General features: G+C 39.2%; 4 protein-coding genes across 13 annotated transcripts; 1 reads left to right on the top strand and 3 right to left on the bottom strand.

Annotated features, from left to right (window-relative positions):
• The first annotated feature begins 5 nt into the window (after positions 1-5).
• Positions 6-6,060, top strand: LOC103431362 (uncharacterized). 8 transcript variants are annotated; one of them, XR_011576272.1, is made up of 16 exons: positions 229-458; positions 661-860; positions 942-1,269; positions 1,396-1,488; positions 1,612-1,702; positions 2,203-2,269; positions 2,478-2,521; positions 2,708-2,878; positions 2,954-3,052; positions 3,354-3,422; positions 4,003-4,141; positions 4,406-4,604; positions 4,858-4,964; positions 5,116-5,152; positions 5,391-5,626; positions 5,706-6,060. XR_011576272.1 is itself a non-coding variant. In XM_070814005.1 (16 exons), exons 2-15 carry the CDS (start codon positions 726-728, stop codon positions 5,567-5,569), a joined length of 1,758 nt encoding a protein of 585 aa, XP_070670106.1. In that variant the 5' UTR covers positions 229-458; positions 661-725; the 3' UTR covers positions 5,570-5,582; positions 5,706-6,060. The 8 variants fall into 8 exon arrangements, 7 of the variants coding, with proteins under 7 accessions (XP_070670110.1, XP_070670105.1, XP_070670106.1 ...); XM_070814005.1 differs by having other exon boundaries at positions 5,391-5,582; XM_070814006.1 differs by having other exon boundaries at positions 5,391-5,582; positions 5,657-5,784.
• Positions 6,061-6,868: 808 nt separating this feature from the next.
• LOC103400298 (uncharacterized) lies at positions 6,869-9,939 on the bottom strand. 2 transcript variants are annotated; one of them, XM_008338950.4, is made up of 6 exons: positions 9,475-9,939; positions 8,873-9,073; positions 8,504-8,620; positions 8,200-8,349; positions 7,252-7,310; positions 6,869-7,136 (listed from the first exon to the last, which is right to left on the bottom strand). In XM_008338950.4, exons 1-6 carry the CDS (start codon positions 9,676-9,678, stop codon positions 7,001-7,003), a joined length of 867 nt encoding a protein of 288 aa, XP_008337172.3. In that variant the 5' UTR covers positions 9,679-9,939; the 3' UTR covers positions 6,869-7,000. The 2 variants fall into 2 exon arrangements, with proteins under 2 accessions (XP_008337172.3, XP_017178876.1); XM_017323387.3 differs by having other exon boundaries at positions 8,873-9,099; positions 9,475-9,788.
• A 205-nt stretch (positions 9,940-10,144) lies between these two features.
• On the bottom strand, positions 10,145-14,185 carry LOC103456326 (outer envelope pore protein 37, chloroplastic). Of its 2 annotated transcripts, none has more exons than XM_029093853.2 (7): positions 13,541-14,185; positions 13,240-13,329; positions 12,160-12,330; positions 11,782-11,876; positions 11,213-11,333; positions 10,731-10,891; positions 10,145-10,629 (listed from the first exon to the last, which is right to left on the bottom strand). In XM_029093853.2, exons 1-6 carry the CDS (start codon positions 14,183-14,185, stop codon positions 10,760-10,762), a joined length of 1,254 nt encoding a protein of 417 aa, XP_028949686.2. In that variant the 3' UTR covers positions 10,145-10,629; positions 10,731-10,759. The 2 variants fall into 2 exon arrangements, with proteins under 2 accessions (XP_028949686.2, XP_028949685.2); XM_029093852.2 differs by having other exon boundaries at positions 10,145-10,622.
• A 634-nt stretch (positions 14,186-14,819) lies between these two features.
• On the bottom strand, positions 14,820-18,430 carry LOC103456327 (la-related protein 6B). The gene is made up of 10 exons (XM_070814002.1): positions 17,605-18,430; positions 17,325-17,406; positions 17,103-17,197; positions 16,917-16,988; positions 16,571-16,650; positions 16,354-16,453; positions 16,138-16,185; positions 15,958-16,026; positions 15,698-15,871; positions 14,820-15,307 (listed from the first exon to the last, which is right to left on the bottom strand). Exons 1-10 carry the CDS (start codon positions 18,091-18,093, stop codon positions 15,044-15,046), a joined length of 1,473 nt encoding a protein of 490 aa, XP_070670103.1. The 5' UTR covers positions 18,094-18,430; the 3' UTR covers positions 14,820-15,043.
• Between the last annotated feature and the right edge of the window lie 529 nt (positions 18,431-18,959).

The following is an 18,959-nucleotide window of genomic DNA, read 5'->3' as shown; positions in this document are numbered from 1 at the left end:
TGAGAGGATTAGTCAGCAGCCAAGCCAACCCTTTCTCTTGTCCCGCGTGCCAACCGGCCCTCCCTCCTTCCGACGCACGTGTTTGTACCGGAGTTCTAGCAGTCAAACTCCCTCCGAACTCGGGAATTTAAGGTGACGTGTCCTCGCGTTTTATAAAAATTTAACGACGTGTCAAAATATTGCTGGTTAGATGGGCCGGGGTAGGGTATCTCAGATACATAGAATAATTTCCCCATCTCCCCTCCGTCCTTTCCCCGCCTCCACTCCGTCCTTTCCCCCCCCCCCTCCTCTGCGGCTCTGCCAGTCCCGTTCTTGCGAACTCCGCCTCTCTCACTCTCAGACACACTCTCTCTCTCTCTCTCTCTCTCTCTCTCTCTCTCTATCCCTGCGCCTCCATGAGAAGGGGCTGGAATAATTAAAGAAGAAGACAACCTAGTTGCTCCCTGCCTGGTAGTCTGGTAGAGTTTCTACATCAACATATTCATGCTTTCTACTTTCTTCTTAAGTTTTATTTTCCCTTTTGTTTTAAATTATTGAACTTGATGAGTATTCTTTCTTGGTAATTATATTCCATCGAATATGAATTATGGTTGTCCACTGTCCATCTTAACATATCAAGTTTAACTTTTTATTTTTTGGTCTAATTGAATAATGATGTAGGTACTGCTGGGTAGTTTTTAATTGTTTAGATTAGGTTGGTTTTCTCTGCAACTTGAACCTGTACAATGGGGGTCGTGAAAGATGGCACCGCCACTGGATTTCTCCCTAGCAAACAAGTTTTCGCCATCCACTATCCCGGTTATCCTTCGTCCATGTCCCGCGCCATCGAGACACTCGGAGGAACCGAAGCAATTCGTAAGGTCTGCCAAGTTGCCCACTTTACTAATTCTCTAGTCCTTTAACCATTTTAATGTTGAGATGTTTCACCATTTGGTTTGCAGGCTCGTACTTCACAGTCAAGCAGGCTGGAGCTCCATTTTCGGCCCGAAGATCCATATGCACATCCTGCATTTGGAGACCTACGTCCTTGCAACAACTTTTTGCTCAAAATATCTAAAACCAAGTCTAGTGCTGGACAAACCGATCAAGTTTCCAATAGGACGTTGAAAAGGTCCTTGCAAGATGCAACTGACTTGGGCAAAGGCATACAGTCATCGGAACCCGAAAGTGAACTACTTGCCCTTAAAGAAGATGAATTGCAGAAACCTGATAATGATCAATTAAACTTTGATATTGTTGCTCGTGTTCCAGAGGCTTATCACTTTGATGGTTAGAGTGGCCCTGCTTGCATCAACACCTGTTACATCTCCTAGATTATTTACTTCGTTAAATTTTCCTGCAATTTCAGAACTGACTTTCAGTGGTGCTTCTTTTCCTCTTTTGACATGTTTAAAGGGATGGTAGACTACCAGCATGTCATTGCTGTCCATGCTGATGTTGCACGGAAGAAAAAGAGGAATTGGACAGAAATTGATGAGCCACACTTAGGTAAAGTCTCTAGGTTTCAATTCTTTTTAGTTTTTGTAACTTGAAGATATTCGTAACATCTCTCTTTCCTTCGCCTTACTGAGTGTGTTTATCTCTTGTACATTATTTTCTATCTATTTGTAGATAAGGGTGGCCTTATGGATGTTAACCAGGAGGATGTGATGATTCTACTACCTCAACTTTTTGCACCCAAGGATGTGCCTGATAGTTTAGTGTAAGATGTTCTAGCGTTTTTTTATTCTTATATTGGAAATTTATTTTTATCTTTGCATAATCCTGTTACCACAATTTTCCTTCAGAGATAACTTCTTGTTTTTGGTTATGATTCTTTCTTCATGACTACTTAAAGTCATGTAATGGGGTTATCCTTCTTTACTTTATCAATTATTGGTGGTTCCAAGGAGCTAAAATCAAGTATTATGAAGACATGTGGATGTGGGCACCTTTGTTCTAATCATATGAGAATATTCCCTTTATTGTATTTGATCTTGATTAGTTGGGGAGCTATGTGTTCCTTGTATCTTGTTAAGCTTTGTTATAGTATCTGATTAGATGCACCTCCGCCCTTCTTCTCTTGTACTCGTCTTCTTTCTCATAGGAATCTTTGTTTCTTATTATAAGACTTGGAACTTATTGGATGGTATATTATTTGATGGCCTCAAGCAAATTGCTCAATTTTCCTGTGCTAATGTATGCAGTGTACTTACCTTTTAGGTTGAAACCATCAGCGACGTTGAGTGCAAAAAAGAATCAAGAAGAACCTGTGCAACACCAATGGGAGGTGAGTGTTATTGTTGAATTACTCTACTGTTTTGATGACATAGCTAAATACATGCATGCTAAAAGCTATGATATTTGTACTTATTTGGCTCTTTTGAGGGTACAAGATGAGTCTTAGACCCCAGTGTTAAGGTTCTTGTTTCAGCTTATTCGATAAGTTTTAACTAGGTGGATAGTTCAAACTGACATTATTATTTTCTTTTTTCCAGATGAGTATGGAGCCAGTTCTTGCACTTGACTTTGGCATCAGTGATATCCTAAATGTTAATTTTAGAAAGCTAGTTGTAATTTATTGCTGAGAGTTATTTTAAATTTTCCATATTTATTTATTTATCTCAGAAGAATAATAATAAGAGTTGATGGCATGAAAGTCATCAAGATTGGAATCTTTATGAAGTTCCTGCATAGCTGTGTATCTTTTCTACTTAGCATTCTTACAGATTCCTAAGAGAACAAATTGGGAGGAATATATATCCCATGGCTCAGATCAGTGGGTGTCACAGATGGCCTTGTCTCAGCTGTTTGATGAGCGGCCTATATGGCCAAAAGAGTCATTAACCGAACGCTTGCTTGATAAGGGCTTCAACTTTTCAGATCACATACTCAGAAGGTTGTCTTTCCTTTAACTTGTAGTCTTCTAGTCTTAGTCTTCGTTCTGTCGGTTGAGGTCATTTTGTTCTTGCAGGCTTCTTTCTAGGGTTGCATACTACTTTTCGCGTGGACCTTTTCTTAGGTTTTGGATAAAAAAAGGATATGATCCTCGCAAAGATCCTGATTCTCGAATGTGAGTTATAAACAAAGCCTCTTACACATATAGTATTTAGCAACTGTCTGCTTTTTTTTTTCTTTTTTCTTTTGCATGTAGGTTTCTGTTTCCATCATACAATGTTATTATTTAAAGGAAAGGGGAAAATTGTATATGGAAGCTTGTTACTTTTGATTATTGTAAAAGATAATGATGGACCTGAAAAGTCCTAATTACAATATGTATTCCGAAAGGGGGCAAAAGAACTCCCTCCACGACCACCTAATTTGATTCTGGATTTATCTCCTTTTTTGCTTATAGTAATATTTTGTTTCGGCAGATATCAGAAAATTGATTATCGAGTAAGACCACCATTACAAAGTTACTGTGATGCTAATTCAGCCAATCAGTAAGTTTCTCTTCAAAGTTTTCTTTAGTTTTGTTCAAAATCTAGTGTAACAATTAATTGAGTGAGAGAGAGGTTATTTATTGGCATTTTCTTACTATGTTTGAATAAAGAAAGCAATGCTGACTTGATTGAGTGCTTACGGAGTTGTCCAGTAATTGGTTGTTATGAAACATCAACCATCTTATTTTTGCCCTAGTATCTGTACCATCATTAATTTTTAGAATTATGTGTTTCTTTCCATGAGAGGTCGCACTTGGTGCGATGGCAAATGCCTTCGCCCATGAGCGGTAGGTCTCGGGTTCGAGACTTGGGAGCAGCCTCTCCATAAATGGGGGTAAGGCTAGCCGACATTCATCTCTCCCAGACCCTGCGTAAAGCGGGAGCCTTGTGCACTGGGTACGACCTTTTATGTGTTTCTTTCCATGCATTGTTTGGAGGATACTCAAGATGAGCCTTGCAACTGGTTCTAGCTTTGAAGACCAAATTTACTCGTTCTAATTTCCAGTTGTTAATATGAATGACAATTTGTCTATGCGAATAAGTTTTCTTATTCTTTTTCTTTTTGGGGTCACTCGTGCAGACTAAAGCATAGATGGGAGGATATATGTGCATTTCGAGTGTTCCCTTACAAGTGCCATACAACATTGCAACTATTTGAACTTGGTGATGATTACATTCAAGAACAGATAAGGAAGCCTCCAGCTCAGACAACTTGCTCCGTGAGTTTCTAGAATCAAGATGTGTTGTCACTTTTCCATGCAAATTCATCTATTTGCATATCCATAAAACCTGTATAATATAAAAGTACAATTGATCATAACTTCTAAATGTTTGATGATGTATTGTGAGAATCTCTTTAATCCTGTAGACAATCATAATTTACTGTAGTGAAATGAAGTATATTAACTTACTTTTCCTTTATTTATTTGGGCCATTAGAATTTCAACGTTGGCTAGCCTTGAATTTAGCCTATTTCTTTGCAGTCTGAGACGGGATGGTTTTCGTATAACATGCTTGAGAACTTGAAAGATCGTGTTAAGGTGAGGTTCCTATCTGTGTTCCCGGAACCTGGTTCGGAACACTTGCTTAAAGCTGCAACGGAAAGCTTTAAAAAGTCCAAGAAGATGTGCAGTAAAGACAACTTTATACGTGCTGAAGTGATACAGCCAGAAGACAATGCTGGTACAAACAGAAAACTACATTTGTGGACTGGGTTCCGGTTCTTTATTAGTTTTCTTTTGAAAGTACTGTTTAATTAAGAGCATGTTTAATATTTTTAAAATTTCTGACTGTTTTCGAGAACTTTCAAAGTATTGTATCACTGGAATGTTTTTTCAGTGCTGTCCTTCAAAAAAGACAATTTTAGAGATTAAATATAGTAGGACTTACTGATTGTTGGTGATATTTATTGAGTACTTTTATCGAGAACTTATAGGCAAGGAAGATGTTGCAGAACCCAACAATCTTGAGGATGATGAGAAAGATGACGCTGAGGCTGATAATGTTGAAGAGGCATTAGATACGTATGACGGAATTGATGCGGTAATTGATTCTTTTCTCTTCAACAAATTATCTGTTAAATCACCGTCTTCTTTAATATTGGTTTCTGTACAGTTTTTTTCTTTTCAATAAATTATCAAGATTCGAGCATGCCTCGTTTTTGCTGACTTATTTCATGTTCACTTGTTTGTAGGCTGAGGATGGTGAAATTTCTCTGCAGTCACATTCCTGTATCCTTACAGCGTAACTGTCGAGTTCCTGTAACTGTCCAGTTCAATTTTCTTTTTCTTTTTTGTGCATCTTTCATACATAAAGATTGATAATTTGGCATGATTTGAAACCAAAAAGTGATTCTTTCTGGGACTTATTTTTCCATACTTTGAAGCAATACTGCGAATTCTTGTGGATTGGCGGTTTTCAAATGTTTGAAGTCATGCAAATTCTTGTGGATTTCCTATATGTTGTTAGATATGAACATGGAAAACATCTCAAGAACCCATTTACAGGAACTTTTTGGTAGTTTTCCCTCTTCTGAAACAGGGGGTGATAGAATACAACAAGATGTAGCAGCAACACATACCAGCGATGAAGAATACCAGATTTACGAGCAAGAGAGTGATGGCAACTTCTCTGATGAAAGTGATTGATAACATCTCCAAGGTTCCCTCCATCCGCCTGATCGCTTATTTAAACGCTCCTTCAAAGTATGACAGTGTATCTTCCATTTCAAACAGCCATTCAGATTTTGGATTTTTCTAAAGCCTCGATAATATTGTGTTTTAGTTGCGGCTGAGGGAGGGGCAGAAGACCATATAATCTAAAGCCAGGGGATGCCGTCGTTGCAGCTGCAAGTCTACAGTCCAATAGGTTTAAAGTCTCTTGGTGATGCTCTAACATTTCATACTTTGGCATACAATGCATGCAGATAGATGTAGGAGCACTTGAACTCAGCTGCAACTCTACAATCCTTGCACTCGTCACACTCACAGTAGTGTGACTGGTGACCGTGGTGTTGTATAAGGCGCAACCGTTGAGATTCTTTCAAGAAACTTTTTTGTTGATTTGATGTGATCCTAACTTGTACTTGGAGAGGAATATTATATAACAAATTTCATGATTTTCTTGTAACATTTGTAAATCCTGGTGTTACAAAGTGATCTTATGTTATTTAGTCGCACACATACAACTTTGCAAAACTGAAAAAAATAAAAAAGAAAAAAAAAAAAGAGTTGTCGCTTCACAATTTTTGTGAAAGGTGTGATTTTTCAGTTTTTCGCAATTTTTTTTTTTTGCATATGCAGCTGCTATCTACATTCTTTGTTAATTTCTATTACTTGATCATTTTAAATTTATTCGATTTGATGATCGAAAATTTATAAAAAAAATATGAATTTGTGAAAAATAAAATATCGCTCCCTAATATTGCTCTAAATTATCATTTGTAAGTGGTCTTTCATTTATACAATATTAGTGGGACCAAAATAGCCATAAGACAGTTCTGTCGATGAGGACATCTTTGAAATATCTTCCATGAATCTCCGGTAGCTGATGATACATTGGTACGGCAAAAGTTGTGGTACAAGTTTGCAAAACTAATAAAAAAACCGGTGAATTATTGTTCACAATTTTTGTGAAGATTGTTCGAGTTTCTACAAGATATTTTGGTTACACGATAAGGGAGAATTTTATAAATCATTTGAAAATGGTATATATCCATTTATCGAGTCCCATAAATATTTATTATTTAATCTTTTAAACCATAAACCAAAATAAAAATATATACTAACAAAATACAGCTCTTCCAATCATGGACTGAACAATTTGATTGTGGCCAGGAGTGGACTAAAATGCCTTTAATCTTTCCGGACCCTGCTAGGGACTAGCCCTATCCTTCACGGTGTGGGATACCTCAGGCTTCGGCCAAAAATATGACAGAATGAGCAAAATTAATCAACTTCCAAGCTACTTCATTGATATTTGGTCGCTTCCATCTAATTTTATACAAACAGAAATAGAAGCGCTCTCTCCCCCTCACTAACTCAAAATGTATGGACAGCATGAACAAGGGAAGGGGGTGCTTAATCCAGGTAGAAGAGAGTCACAATTTTGCGGAGATTTTTGGCCTCTTGACAAGTTTCCATGAGCAATCTACTGTCGTGAAACGCAAAGCATATAACTTGCTGTACATGTGAAATGATGTTCATGTTGCACAACCTGCAGTTTCACCATCAAACACATGAAAACAAGTTCATACTTAGATAAATGATACCTGCAACTGGTATAACATGATGGAAGCTACTCTAAACGTAAAAGTGGAACTGCTATCAACCTGCTCGCTTCTATCAGTGGTAGATGATCATTTTGAGGCTTTTCTATCACATTCTTGACCTGAAAATCCCAAGAAATTATCAATTACCATAACAACATTGCTTTTCCCTTTTCGCGTGGCCGGAAACAAGGTTTAGTTACTAAACATATTAAACATATTATCGAAATAACAACTAGAAAGACACTTGGGACCCATTAAATTCTGTTCAAGCTTATTTGTACCCAATCGCTCTGTAAATAATTAAGAGCTGCCGATTCAATTTCATTTTCTGAGGCATTCTACAGCAGATCTACTCTTGTAATGCCTAAAGTAATAAATTGTAGGAACTGTAATCCTAAGTTCCTATCATAAGAATATTGAGAAATAGCACACCCAATTTCATCCCAATACAGCAATACTTAACTGTCAAATTAAATACAAAATAAGAACCATTTGCTGGCGAGCTCTTCAAATTCACACATATCACCTCGTTAAATGGTGATAGGCTATCTACTAGATGCTTTCCTGGATGTACCCTAACAAGGAAATGACTGTAATACAATCATAACCGAACAAATTTGAACGGATGAACATTTTGAGCGAGATGCACATGAATTATCAGAACTTCCTTGAGTAAAGGAAAAATGAAAAACAAAGATGAAAAAGAGACATAGGCCTTGTATGAGTTTTTCGCCTTTGATAGATAACCAAGAGGGATGCAAAGGGCAAGGCCGTAGTGCACTAGAACTACAAAAGCCCCTTCTATTGTGGTTTAAGAAACTACTGTACACAAATAGCATCAAGGATATCCAAAAAGTACAAAGAGGAGCGAAAACCTAAACTCAGAGTCAACTATGAGACAATAAGCAATTGATAAATCTGAACATGTGAATACTATGAGAAAATCTAGGAAAGACCAAAATAGATGACGCGAAAAATTTAAGGAATGTCATTTTAAGAAATTCTTACTTTTGACAATAATTCCTGGCTCTCAGGTGGTTGCTTCTTCAAGCTCTGGGGCAAGATTACGGTAAGCAGCTCTGGTTTCTCTGCTCTTAAAGCACCCCTGATGACAGCTGCATTAGTGCCGGATGCCCCTGATGTATATATGTGATTTTTCTGCAAACACGAGGTTAAGGGACACACAAGTCAAGGTCACTGATCCCTTCAGATTCAACATAAACTGAAATGGCCCAGTATTGTTGAACATCTGATAGCTCCATACGTACTCATAAATGCAAGATATAAAATCTAATTCAGTTACAGCTCTTACAGTGATCACCATCGCATAGCTGAGAATCTCAACAAGTTCTTGATGCATGAATCCCATATTCCGGGTCCCAAAGAAACCAATGGCTCTGGGCCCTTGTTGCTGAATGGCTAATAACTCCTGCAGATAACGTTGCATAATATAGGAAGACTGAGAGTGCTTTCAAGTTGCAATTAAGAAAACACTTAAAGACAAAGCATGCAAGACCTGCAAGAGATATAGGCTACCTAAAAGTCCTGCAAACATATGGTTTACAAATAAATTGAGTGACTGGAATTAGGTTTTTGCAAGTAATCCTCATGGAAACGATTATATTTACATGCATCGAGTCTACGAAATGGAAAGAAGCCAAACCGAAGAATAATCACGCACCTGGAGATAATCCACATCGTCCACAGGTCTATACTCTGAAACCATAACTGCCCCCGATCCTTCGACAACAGATTGAGCCTGGGTTGGGATTTGGGTACCTCCTTCTTCATCCGAACCAAACATACTCGCACCAGTCGCGCTCGCGTCTTCATTTGATCGACTACCTATGTCTTGATCTCTTCTCAAGTGTCCGCAAAGCCACTATACGAGTACAGAAAAACATACCCCTGGTAGTAAATCATTAGTGAAAACCAACTGCCCACAAAGAGTGGTAATTTGTAAGCATACAAGTTCAAGTCACACGCTTTTACAGGAAATTAAACCGGTTTAAGGCAAATGGAAGTCGAAATTATAGAATTGCAGCGGCATCTTGAGATAACAGAGAGACGAACGCAAACAAGACCCCAACTTTGAAGAACAAATTCAATTACTTCATGAAGGAACAGAAGCAACTCATCCCAGAAAAATGAGCATAACGACTTGTAAGCCCAAATATACAATCTTTTTCATCACAAACAAAACCCAATTTCTCAGAATTAAGAAAAGCTGATGATTTGAATACGAACGTATAAATATGCGGAGGGAGAGGGAGAGAGAGATACCTTGGGTTTGGAGCGAGTGGATGTCTTGTTTCGAGCACATGTGTGGTTGTGAGATGAGAGGGAAGAAAGGTTGAAATTAGGGCTTGCAGAGTGAAAGGATTTGAAGGACTTGCAGGGGAAGTCTGAGGAGGAAGAAGAAGAAGAAGAATAGGGAGTAATGGTGGTGAGAGGCAGGAAGAGCCTCAAATGCAAGGGTGTTGTCATTCCTCGCTTTTCTTTCAGCTTCTGCTTTGGGGGGCAGCTGCTGCTTGCTTCTGCTTCTATCTCTCTGCGCTTCTCCTCATTTGATTATTTATATAACGCAGAAAATTAACAAATTGTAAAATGGAATAAGATTTTGTCAAAAAGGCTTCTCCTTTTCCAATTTTTATCTTTTCGTTCGCTTTTTGGCTTTTCAACTTTTATTATACTCTCGTATATTTACCTTAATTTTATCTTTCCTTCTTCGCATATTTTGACCTACGCACAACTCAACGGAACCTATCTACAATGTCAATGAAACTACAAGTGCCATGTGTCTAACTTGATAACATCGTGATTAACTATTTTATCTTCACTTATTGAACAGGATAAATAGATTATATTCTTCTATCTGTCCGATCGAATAACTTGAAGAAAATCAAAAGATAAAAATTAACCGGATGTGTGAGACGTAAAAAAAAAAAAAGAATGTGTAAATAGCATCAACCATTCTTATAATTAGCATCCAGACATTCTCACTGTGTAGAACTTGTACTCGTAAAAATAAAAAATAAAAAAATTAGTTCATTGTCAATTCCCAATTGTTTCCGAGTACTCCAACGGGACAATATCTTAACAAATTCGCTCCAATAGCGACCAATGCAGCTTCATGTCTTGCAAGAATTTCACTGAACTCTGATATGAATCTACGATTTGATGTATGTGCTGTGAATTTCAAAGGGATCTCTCGCGAAGGTAATATCTTTGAGCTGGAGCCTGGAACAACAGAGCAGACAAACAGGGAAGGACCACATGACAAAAATATACAGCCACTTGCTTCTTCTTCAGCATCTGATCCAGCAACGACCTCATCTAGACCAACTAATTTGTGTAAACTAAACCCAATTGCTTAATAAATAAGTACTTATCCAAGATCCTCTCAGCTTTCCGTCTCGACTGCCCGTCACCTGCTGACTATCAAAGTATTATTTCAACTGGTAAATATAAAACAACACTATCATATTTATATGATATCGAAACAGAGTTGCAGTTGAATGTTCATAAAAGGGCACTACATCATATCATCCCACAACCAGAGTGACTATTATATGTCCCATCTCTTTTTAACCCGGAACATCAAAGCCGATGATCGAATGTCATCTTGCGGCACTTGGAGCATGAATTGAACTTTCATCTTCAACGGGGCTGTCTTTGCTTTCCCACCTTCATCTCCAACCTGAAACAAACAGGTTCATGTTTCCTATCATTTCTTCATGGGGGGTGACATCCACAAAGGTAAAAAGGGGTGTGTGCACTCAACGGTGAGGCACTTAATTCGCAAACCTAAGTGTTGAATCATTTTTAGCATGCGATCAACACTTCAAAGAAATCTTCATTGACATAAATTTTTCTTACAATTCAACTTATTATGGCATTATGTGTCATTAATAGTTTCCATGCATAGCCTAAGGGTTTCCTTCCAAACTCCCTTTTCAAGTGGAACAATGGAAGAAAAGTAAAAAAGGCCTTTAATTGTTGTCCTGAAATAAGCACTTACCCAAAGAGATGCCCAGCCAAGGCGCACCTCTGAGTCGTAACCAGCTTTAAGTTTCAAGTCCTTGCCGTATGTGTGCTTGTATACCGCGCTCCAGTAGTTGGAATCAAAATTGTACCAGTAGCTGGAGATGAAATCACCAAAATCAGTATAAAACTCTTCGAACAGTCTGGAAATAGATGACTGGAGACAAAATGTGCAAATACATGACTGCCTGATGAACAACCTTAAACAAATAACAAGATACTCGCATGGTGAAATTACTTTGAAGTAATATTCAATGCAACTTAGCTATACGCGAAAATCACCCATTTTTCACTTCATTATTTCAAATGCTCGAGCAACACATTTAAAAAAAAAATCCAAGCTGTACCAATTTACTATTGGAGACTTTTAAGGAAAAATGTTGAAGACAAGATTTACATTACAATTTCATAAATGATGATACTAAGCAGATAACATAATACTTATTCCCATGTATACATCTGAATCAACAAACAAAACACAAAAAGAAACAAATCAATAAACTTTTAAGACTATCCTAAATGGAAAGAAAAAGTAAGATTTCTAACCTCAACTTGTCTGAAGGACTAAACTGACGCTTAAAAGCAAATGACAAAGCATTAGAAGGCAGAGAAAGGGTTGGGATAAAAGACATCTCCTCATCCTGTAATAAGTCCAAAGCTGTCAGAAAAGTTCACAGAGACAAAACGCCAATACAACAACAACAACAACAACAAAGCCTTTTCCCACTAAGTGGGGTCGGCTATATGAATCCTAGAACGCCATTGCGCTATTAGGAGACAAAACGCCAATATGATGAAAAATGCATTCATCCAGCTATTAGGAGACGTTGAATATTTTTGTTTTTCCTTCATGGGGACCCAGCTCTCCCTCTTGTGCAATTGAAAAACACCAAATGTAGAAAACCAGAGTAATGAAATGCTTACCTTGTATGAATATCGCAACTTCAAATCTTCATCCGCATAATGAGCAGTACACAACCCATTCAAAATTTGGCTTTTTACAATTCCATTAATCGATAAAATTCTCTTCGCCTCCTCTTCTTCTTTCTCCTCCATAGAAACTTCACCCAGTGGGAACTTTAGGGTAGCTTTCGGCTGCAGCATCAGCGTAGTGATTAAGGTAATAAATAAAACTTACCATGATTTTGTTTAGGCATGTAAGGAGATGCATTTCATATAATATGGTGCCACGAGATTTTTTATTCTTTTTTCCCCAGTAAAAAATCAACAAGGGGAAAAATAAGGGACACTCTGGAGTGGAGAAGTGACAGGACTGATTTTGTTTAGGTATGTAAGGAGATGCATTTCATATAATATGGTGCCACGAGATCTTTTTATTCTTTTTGCCCCAGTAAAAAATCAACAAGGGGAAAAATAAGGGACACTCTGGAATGGAGAAGTAACAAGACACTTTTTTTTTTTTTTCCTTTTAAGAAGAACATGAAACTTGGGAGCAGCCTCTCCATAAATGGGGGTAAGGCTAGCCGACATTCACCTCTCCCAGACCCTGCGTAAAGCGGGAGCCTTGTGCACTGGGTACGACCTTTTTAAGAAGAACAGGAAACTAATACATTATTTAAAAACGACTATTTTTCTATTTGGTAAATTGTAATGCTGCAAGATGACATAAAAGGACAATTTTTTTTTGGGAAAAGAAATAAAGCATTCAATAAAATGAGAGCAACACGGAACGTTATCAAGTATACACCAAAGAAGAAAACACCAACTCAGAAATCCAACACCAACTTATAAATCCAAATGACGATTCTCAAAATATGCCATAGTGTCATAAATCAACAATCCAAGTCACGAATGCTGGTGTATCTCAAAACAGATCAATGTGCAAAAACAGAAACAAGTTTGAAACACTACTGACTCCGCACAGCAGTAGGACTCCAAGGAAATGGTCTTGTTAGAGTTGTACTTAAATGGAACGACGGACGACAATTCAAAACTAGGGTGTCATAACATCATTATACCGCGGATATCATGTGTTGTACTTACCATACCAACATAAGGAACAGGAGAAGAGAGCTCAAGTGCATAGCCAGGGTCAGCAAGCTTCGCGACCACGGTTGCCTCTCCTTCTTGTGCCTAAGAACAATCATGACATTTAGACATGAGAGAAAAATGAGTCAACTTGTTCATGTCGATAAGCTTTGCGAAAACATAAATAGACACACGAAGATTGGATGGGGCATGGTTAATGAAAAGCTAAAGCCTAATTGCCTAAGATGGAATGCGGGATGATCTCAACAATTACATTACAAATTTACATTCGAAAGAAAGGGATTAAGGAGGTAACCTGGAGATGATGGGTAGCACGGAGATGCAATCTCCGGCCAACATCGACGGAGCCGTTGAGGAGGGTAGATTGATCTTCAAAGTTGTGGTGAACGGAGAGGTTCTTGGAGACAAATGTCAACTGCGGCGGAGAGAGTTCGCCCTTGTGGTTGTTGCTGAAGGAGAGCTTCAGCTTGGCGAAGCTGTCCAGCAGCTTGCAAGAGACCTTGTGGAAGAAGACGGAGGAGTCGCTGTCGAACTCGGAAGTGAGTCGAATCGAAGGCCTCTTGGGGAAGCTGAACACGACGGGACTCCTCGAAGCTGGGGCTGGAGGAGACGGCGGCGGCGGCGGTGATCCATCTAGTGACAATGAAGGTGGAGGAGCAGGAGGAAGAGTTCCAGTTGCTGGGCCCTGGTAATTAGGGTTAGGATTGTTAGGAAGGATGGGTGTGATTGAGTCTGCCATTACTGATTCACTCCTTTGAGTCCAAGCTCCCCTGAATCTCAAAGACAGAGAAAGAGCGAGAGAGAGTGGGCGCGTGCGCGACGACGGACGAAACTCGCGAGATTGTATCCTCCGGTCCTCCTCCGCTGCGTCTGTGTTTATCAAGTGTGTTTGTTGTGAGGTTGTTTTTAGGCGGAAATGTAGATGCCCGTTCACTTTCATTCCCCCTTGGTTTTTCTTTCTTTCTTAATTATTTTCACTTTCATATGTCCGTCAGAGTTCGAAGAAAGAGATTCAATTTAAAGGTGTTTTCTTAATTGTTTTTAGGCGGACATTTTGTTTGTATTTTCCTTTTCGATACGTTAGAGAATGATTTAGTCATAATTAAGCCCTCAAATGATGGTAAGTGATTACCGTCTATTTGTCACCCTTAGATAATTTTAAATTTCGAGATGTGAATAATAGATATACACAAAGCTCAAAATTTAAATTCATATAAAAATAATAAATAAAGTGATGAGTACGATGAGCAAAAATGCACCCTTCTTGGAAGCCAAAGGCTCTCGCTTACAAATGAATAAAAACTAGTGCCACTAACAAGAAGGGAAGGCCAACCCATTTTCTCGCACTAAATTTTGAATCTTCATCCGTTTCACACAATGTGGTTTAAAATACCGCGTTATTGAATCACACGAGATAACACATTTGATTAATTTGTGTAAAACAAAGATTTTGGGATGTAAAAACAAAATCTAAACCTAACCAATCACTAGTTAACTTATGACCAAATTTCTTGACTCGACTACATTTATGATTTATCCATCTATGTATTGGTATTCATGGTTTCCTGCATCAATAAAAACAAAGGACGCAATCACATTTGCAAACACAAACAGAAAATGTTAAGGACTTATTTTTGACTCGGCCTCAAGACAACAATATGGATTGACAGCCCTTAAAAAAACCTTTGCCATCAAACACCACACCACAAGACAGTGTTTCCCTTCCCACCACCCCCAACACGTACTTTGCAGCCACAGAGATACCAAAGAAAAAAACCCTATCAAATTCCCCCAGTCCTTAGGCAATATTAACAGTAGCTGGCTTTCCCCGACCCATTGCAAATCCCCTTGTGCCGTCAGGCATACGCGGCCCGGGAGGCTGCTTGGTTATAACTGCCTGCTCCGTACTCCCAACTGAATTGTTAGGAGGATGCCCCGCATGATTTCCACGATTAATATTATGATGGTTCTGATGGTATTGACCTCGCCCACGCCCCTTGACACGGCCTTTATTACGCCCTTTTCTCTGCCCAACATCCTTGTCATTGCCATGCTCCTCTCCCTGGCAAAGAAAATTTACGCAAAAAATATTATATTGATACAAGCGTAAAATGATAATACAAACAAAGTGAATACGCCATAGTTGGGGCTTCTATGGTAAGGTGAATTCATGCTAGATGAAATGATTATCATACTTGAGTTGATATCATTAAAATCAATATCTACGATCAAAAAGCTTAGTGAAGAATGCGTATTAACTCTCAAATTTTTTCCCGCTCCCCAAGGAGCTTGTTGGCTGACATCAGTGAAAGGGGCTAACTATCATCCCTAATGTAACACTAACGTTCCAGTACCATACTTACGCTACCATGACCATTTTGAGAAAAGTTCATCCAATTAGCATGTGTAAATGTTTATCAATTAAATGCAACGCTCAAAACAAAATACATACATATTTCAATGAGTTTGTTCTCTCTTCGTGTTCGTGTGGATGGACATTTGACTGTTGGGAAGAATCTACCAAATGTTTCTCATTTGCCTGTTGTTCAGCTGTAGAAGCATCTTCTTCCTCTAACTGCACTTCCCCATCCTGCCCCTTCTTCCCCCACACTTGAACAAGTTTTGACTGCGAAAGGAACAAACAGAAACTACAATTTCAGGAACCAAAGTGATCTACCTAACAAAGAACCATATATAGTTTTGGGCATATACCGCTCGTCTAAGCATTAAACGGACTCTAAGGCCACTCCTCCAGTTTGCCTCATCATTAAGCTCTGCAACCTGTGCAATAGGAACATACATTTTTAACAAAAAAAAACAGAAATGCACATTTATTTTACGTAATGAACATGGCAAAAACCATATTCACGTCTAATCATTGTAAACACTTACAGCTTTCTCCGCTATCTCAGGGGATTCATATTCCACAAATGCATGTAACTACAAAAATTAGAGAGTCCAGATATGAGATATTTCCGTCCACCTTTAACTATATAGGAACTATAATTACTATTGTTAACTATTCAGTATATATACTATTTACTCGGTGTAGGGAACTGCAAATACCAGCACAAACCAAATCAAGTGTGCATGTGTTTGTATGCATACCTTGTTACTGAAAAGCATGCCATCTGCTTTTGCAGATCGGGATGCCGAGGAAGCACCACTATTGGAGGCTTGTGGCTGGCAGGTCCGGATTGTCTTCACACTGTCAAAGAACAACTCAACGTTATATAGACTCTGGGATCAATAAAACAAATCCTACTTGGAATTAAAGAACTTGAGTTAAAAAATAAAAATCTAGAACGAAATGTGATCTTGATACCTCCCAGCAGCAGAGAACACTTTCATGAGGTTTTGGTGGCAATGGTCCTCAGGCAAATTTTCAGCGACAACTATGCGAGACTACAGAAGATCAGATGCAAATCAGATGATAAGAGGAAACACGAGTTTAATTTTCATGAAATCTCAAGAATTATCAAGTTCAACAAGGATTTACAACGAGCCCTTAATAGAGAATTATAACACTAAAAAAAAAATCTTTCGCCTGTTATTCTTAAAATACCATTTTTTAAAAAGACCGACTCACAAAATCCTTGGCATAAATCGAGGCACCAAACCAAAACATTTATCCTAACATGTAAACGGTACTGAATACAAGTAAAACCTACTTGCAATTCGTCCATATCTAACTGAGTCAGGGGATGCTGACGTCTAACTTTCTTTCCATCTTCATGAACTACCTGCAAAACATGACATCGTTAAAGATCAAAACAAAAGGACAAACGAAGAAACTGATACACGAGTGAGGCGGAATATGTTTTTACTTCTTAAAGAGAAGGATGAAGTGAACTCACCAGCTTTGAAGAGTTGCGCAATATGCTTGCAAGCTGGTAATTACTATTTACAAGGGCCTTAATCTTCTTGAAAGATGCAACAACAGAGATCGGCACTATATCAGGATGAATATTAAACAGTTAATAACGATAAAAATTCAAACAATGGATATTGAATCGAACCCTAAAACGCATTTGAAAGCATATGAAATTGTCGAGTAAGGGAAAAGAAGAAGAGGTTACCATATCCTTCAGGATCTTTGTTTATGAACCGCATAAGATGATCAGTAGTAGCCAAGTTTAAATCGCTGAAATAATACTCCACCTGCAAAATGAAATGTTAGGCCAACCAAACCGATATCCAATCCAACTTGTGGACTTACAACAATCAATGGGATTTGGAATTACTAACTATGAAGGGAGGGTTTATGAACAACTCTCAATCACAAGTAAATACTGTTAGTGTTGGAGGTATTCAAATATTAGGATCTGGAGACAGACAGACTAGGAATTATCAAGTAACCTGATTCAATATCTTGGAGGTGGCTTCATCGGAAAGCTTGTGAGTCTTGGAGGAAGAGGAGGAAGCATGATCCGCCTGAGATTGCTCGCCCAACTGCTGCTGATGATGCTGATGCTTCTGTTTCTGCTGCACGGCCAGTTCCTGGTCTCCAAATCCAGAGTAATGATACTGGTGGTGATGATGGTACTGGACCGGCAAGTGATGATGATGATGAACTGGGCCCGGCACCGCGTGAGGTGGAGGAGGAGGAGGAGGGACGACCTGGATCGGAACATGGAAGGGGCCCGAAGGCGGCGGCGGCGGCGGCGGAGGGTAAACGTGGACTTGACCCACAGCCGCAGGAGGCGCTGCCGGTGCGGATGCTGGCGCAGTGGGGGTGCGATTGGGGACGAACTCGGCGGCCTGGGCGTTGAGGCGACTGAAGGAAACGTTTCGGGATAGGGATGGATCTGATAGAGAATCGGACGACGGGGATTCACCCTGTGCCATTTGATTTGGATGAGTTGTCGCAATCTTGTTTAGTTTGGTTGGGTATCCGGTGGGAAGACTGACAGAGATTAGAGAGAGAAACTAAGTAAGCGCAGCCCTGCGAGGGGCGGAGACGACAGGGGAGAGGACTTCTCGGGTCTCAGGCTGCTCCCGATCCTCGCCTATTTATAACTTTATTATACTTTTAACTCTCATTCTTCATCTCGGAGTCGGATTGGTCCACGTGGATTTCTTGGGGAGTGTGGGGCCCTCCTCTTTTACTTCCCGTCTTCTTCTTCTACTTCCTGCCCTACAACCACGCGAGTGTACTACTACTTGAACGCGAACAATACTCCCCCTCCTCGGTGTATTTGTCCTCATTAGACTTGGACGCGGACTGGGACTTGGGCATTCTTCTCTCGGCGTGACTTGGCTGGACCCTCACATGTACGGATGCACCGTACACCAAAATAATAGCGTTTTTAAGTGTGTTGTTTTTTTTTGTTTGTATATCACGATATTGTTGGTTTGAGACACTACAATGATTATCTATCTATTTCATGCAAATCTCGCTTTTTTTTTAAGAAAAAGCCCCCCCCCCGCTCCATTGTTGTTGCGCTGAATTGAACTGTTACTGCACCCCGTTGTTTTGGTTTTGTTAACCACATTCACATATGAATACGGCAACAGCAGCACGGAGCACACCGACCTTGGAACCCAAGACCAAGAGGTGTCACGTAAGGGCACTTCACCATCTGGTTGGAGGAGGGTCGGTTATTGTTCATTGAACCAACCAATAAATGGATTTGAAGTCTTTCAACGGTTGGATTCAGTTCAATTTCTTACAAATCTAACCTATTTTCAACTGCCAAAATTGATCCGATGAT

This window comes from Malus domestica, chromosome 15 (genome assembly GCF_042453785.1).
Source record: "Malus domestica chromosome 15, GDT2T_hap1".
In the NCBI taxonomy this organism is placed as follows: domain Eukaryota; kingdom Viridiplantae; phylum Streptophyta; class Magnoliopsida; order Rosales; family Rosaceae; genus Malus; species Malus domestica.
This window is presented reverse-complemented; position numbering and strand designations above follow the sequence as displayed.

What these genes read in the sequence shown, in the direction of transcription:
- LOC103431362 (XM_070814004.1), top strand. Translation starts at nt 726, where the DNA reads ATGGGGGTCGTGAAAGATGGCACCGCCACTGGATTTCTCCCTAGCAAA. An exon ending in AAAGATCCTGATTCTCGAAT is followed by an intron (nt 3,053 to 3,353) that starts GTGAGTTATAAA and finishes TTGTTTCGGCAG; the next exon opens with ATATCAGAAAATTGATTATC. An exon ending in ACAGCCAGAAGACAATGCTG is followed by an intron (nt 4,605 to 4,857) that starts GTACAAACAGAA and finishes GAGAACTTATAG; the next exon opens with GCAAGGAAGATGTTGCAGAA.
- LOC103456326 (XM_029093853.2), bottom strand. Translation starts at nt 14,185, where the DNA reads ATGAAAGTGAACGGGCATCTACATTTCCGCCTAAAAACAACCTCACAA. An exon ending in AGTTGCGATATTCATACAAG is followed by an intron (nt 11,877 to 12,159) that starts GTAAGCATTTCA and finishes GACTTATTACAG; the next exon opens with GATGAGGAGATGTCTTTTAT. An exon ending in AGTCCTTCAGACAAGTTGAG is followed by an intron (nt 11,334 to 11,781) that starts GTTAGAAATCTT and finishes TTTCATCTCCAG; the next exon opens with CTACTGGTACAATTTTGATT.
- LOC103400298 (XM_008338950.4), bottom strand. Translation starts at nt 9,678, where the DNA reads ATGACAACACCCTTGCATTTGAGGCTCTTCCTGCCTCTCACCACCATT. An exon ending in GCCAGGAATTATTGTCAAAA is followed by an intron (nt 7,311 to 8,199) that starts GTAAGAATTTCT and finishes TGGGATTTTCAG; the next exon opens with GTCAAGAATGTGATAGAAAA. An exon ending in CCACTGATAGAAGCGAGCAG is followed by an intron (nt 7,137 to 7,251) that starts GTTGATAGCAGT and finishes GTGAAACTGCAG; the next exon opens with GTTGTGCAACATGAACATCA.
- LOC103456327 (XM_070814002.1), bottom strand. Translation starts at nt 18,093, where the DNA reads ATGGCACAGGGTGAATCCCCGTCGTCCGATTCTCTATCAGATCCATCC. An exon ending in CCTCCAAGATATTGAATCAG is followed by an intron (nt 17,407 to 17,604) that starts GTTACTTGATAA and finishes TTCATTTTGCAG; the next exon opens with GTGGAGTATTATTTCAGCGA. An exon ending in GTGTTCTCTGCTGCTGGGAG is followed by an intron (nt 16,454 to 16,570) that starts GTATCAAGATCA and finishes GTTCTTTGACAG; the next exon opens with TGTGAAGACAATCCGGACCT.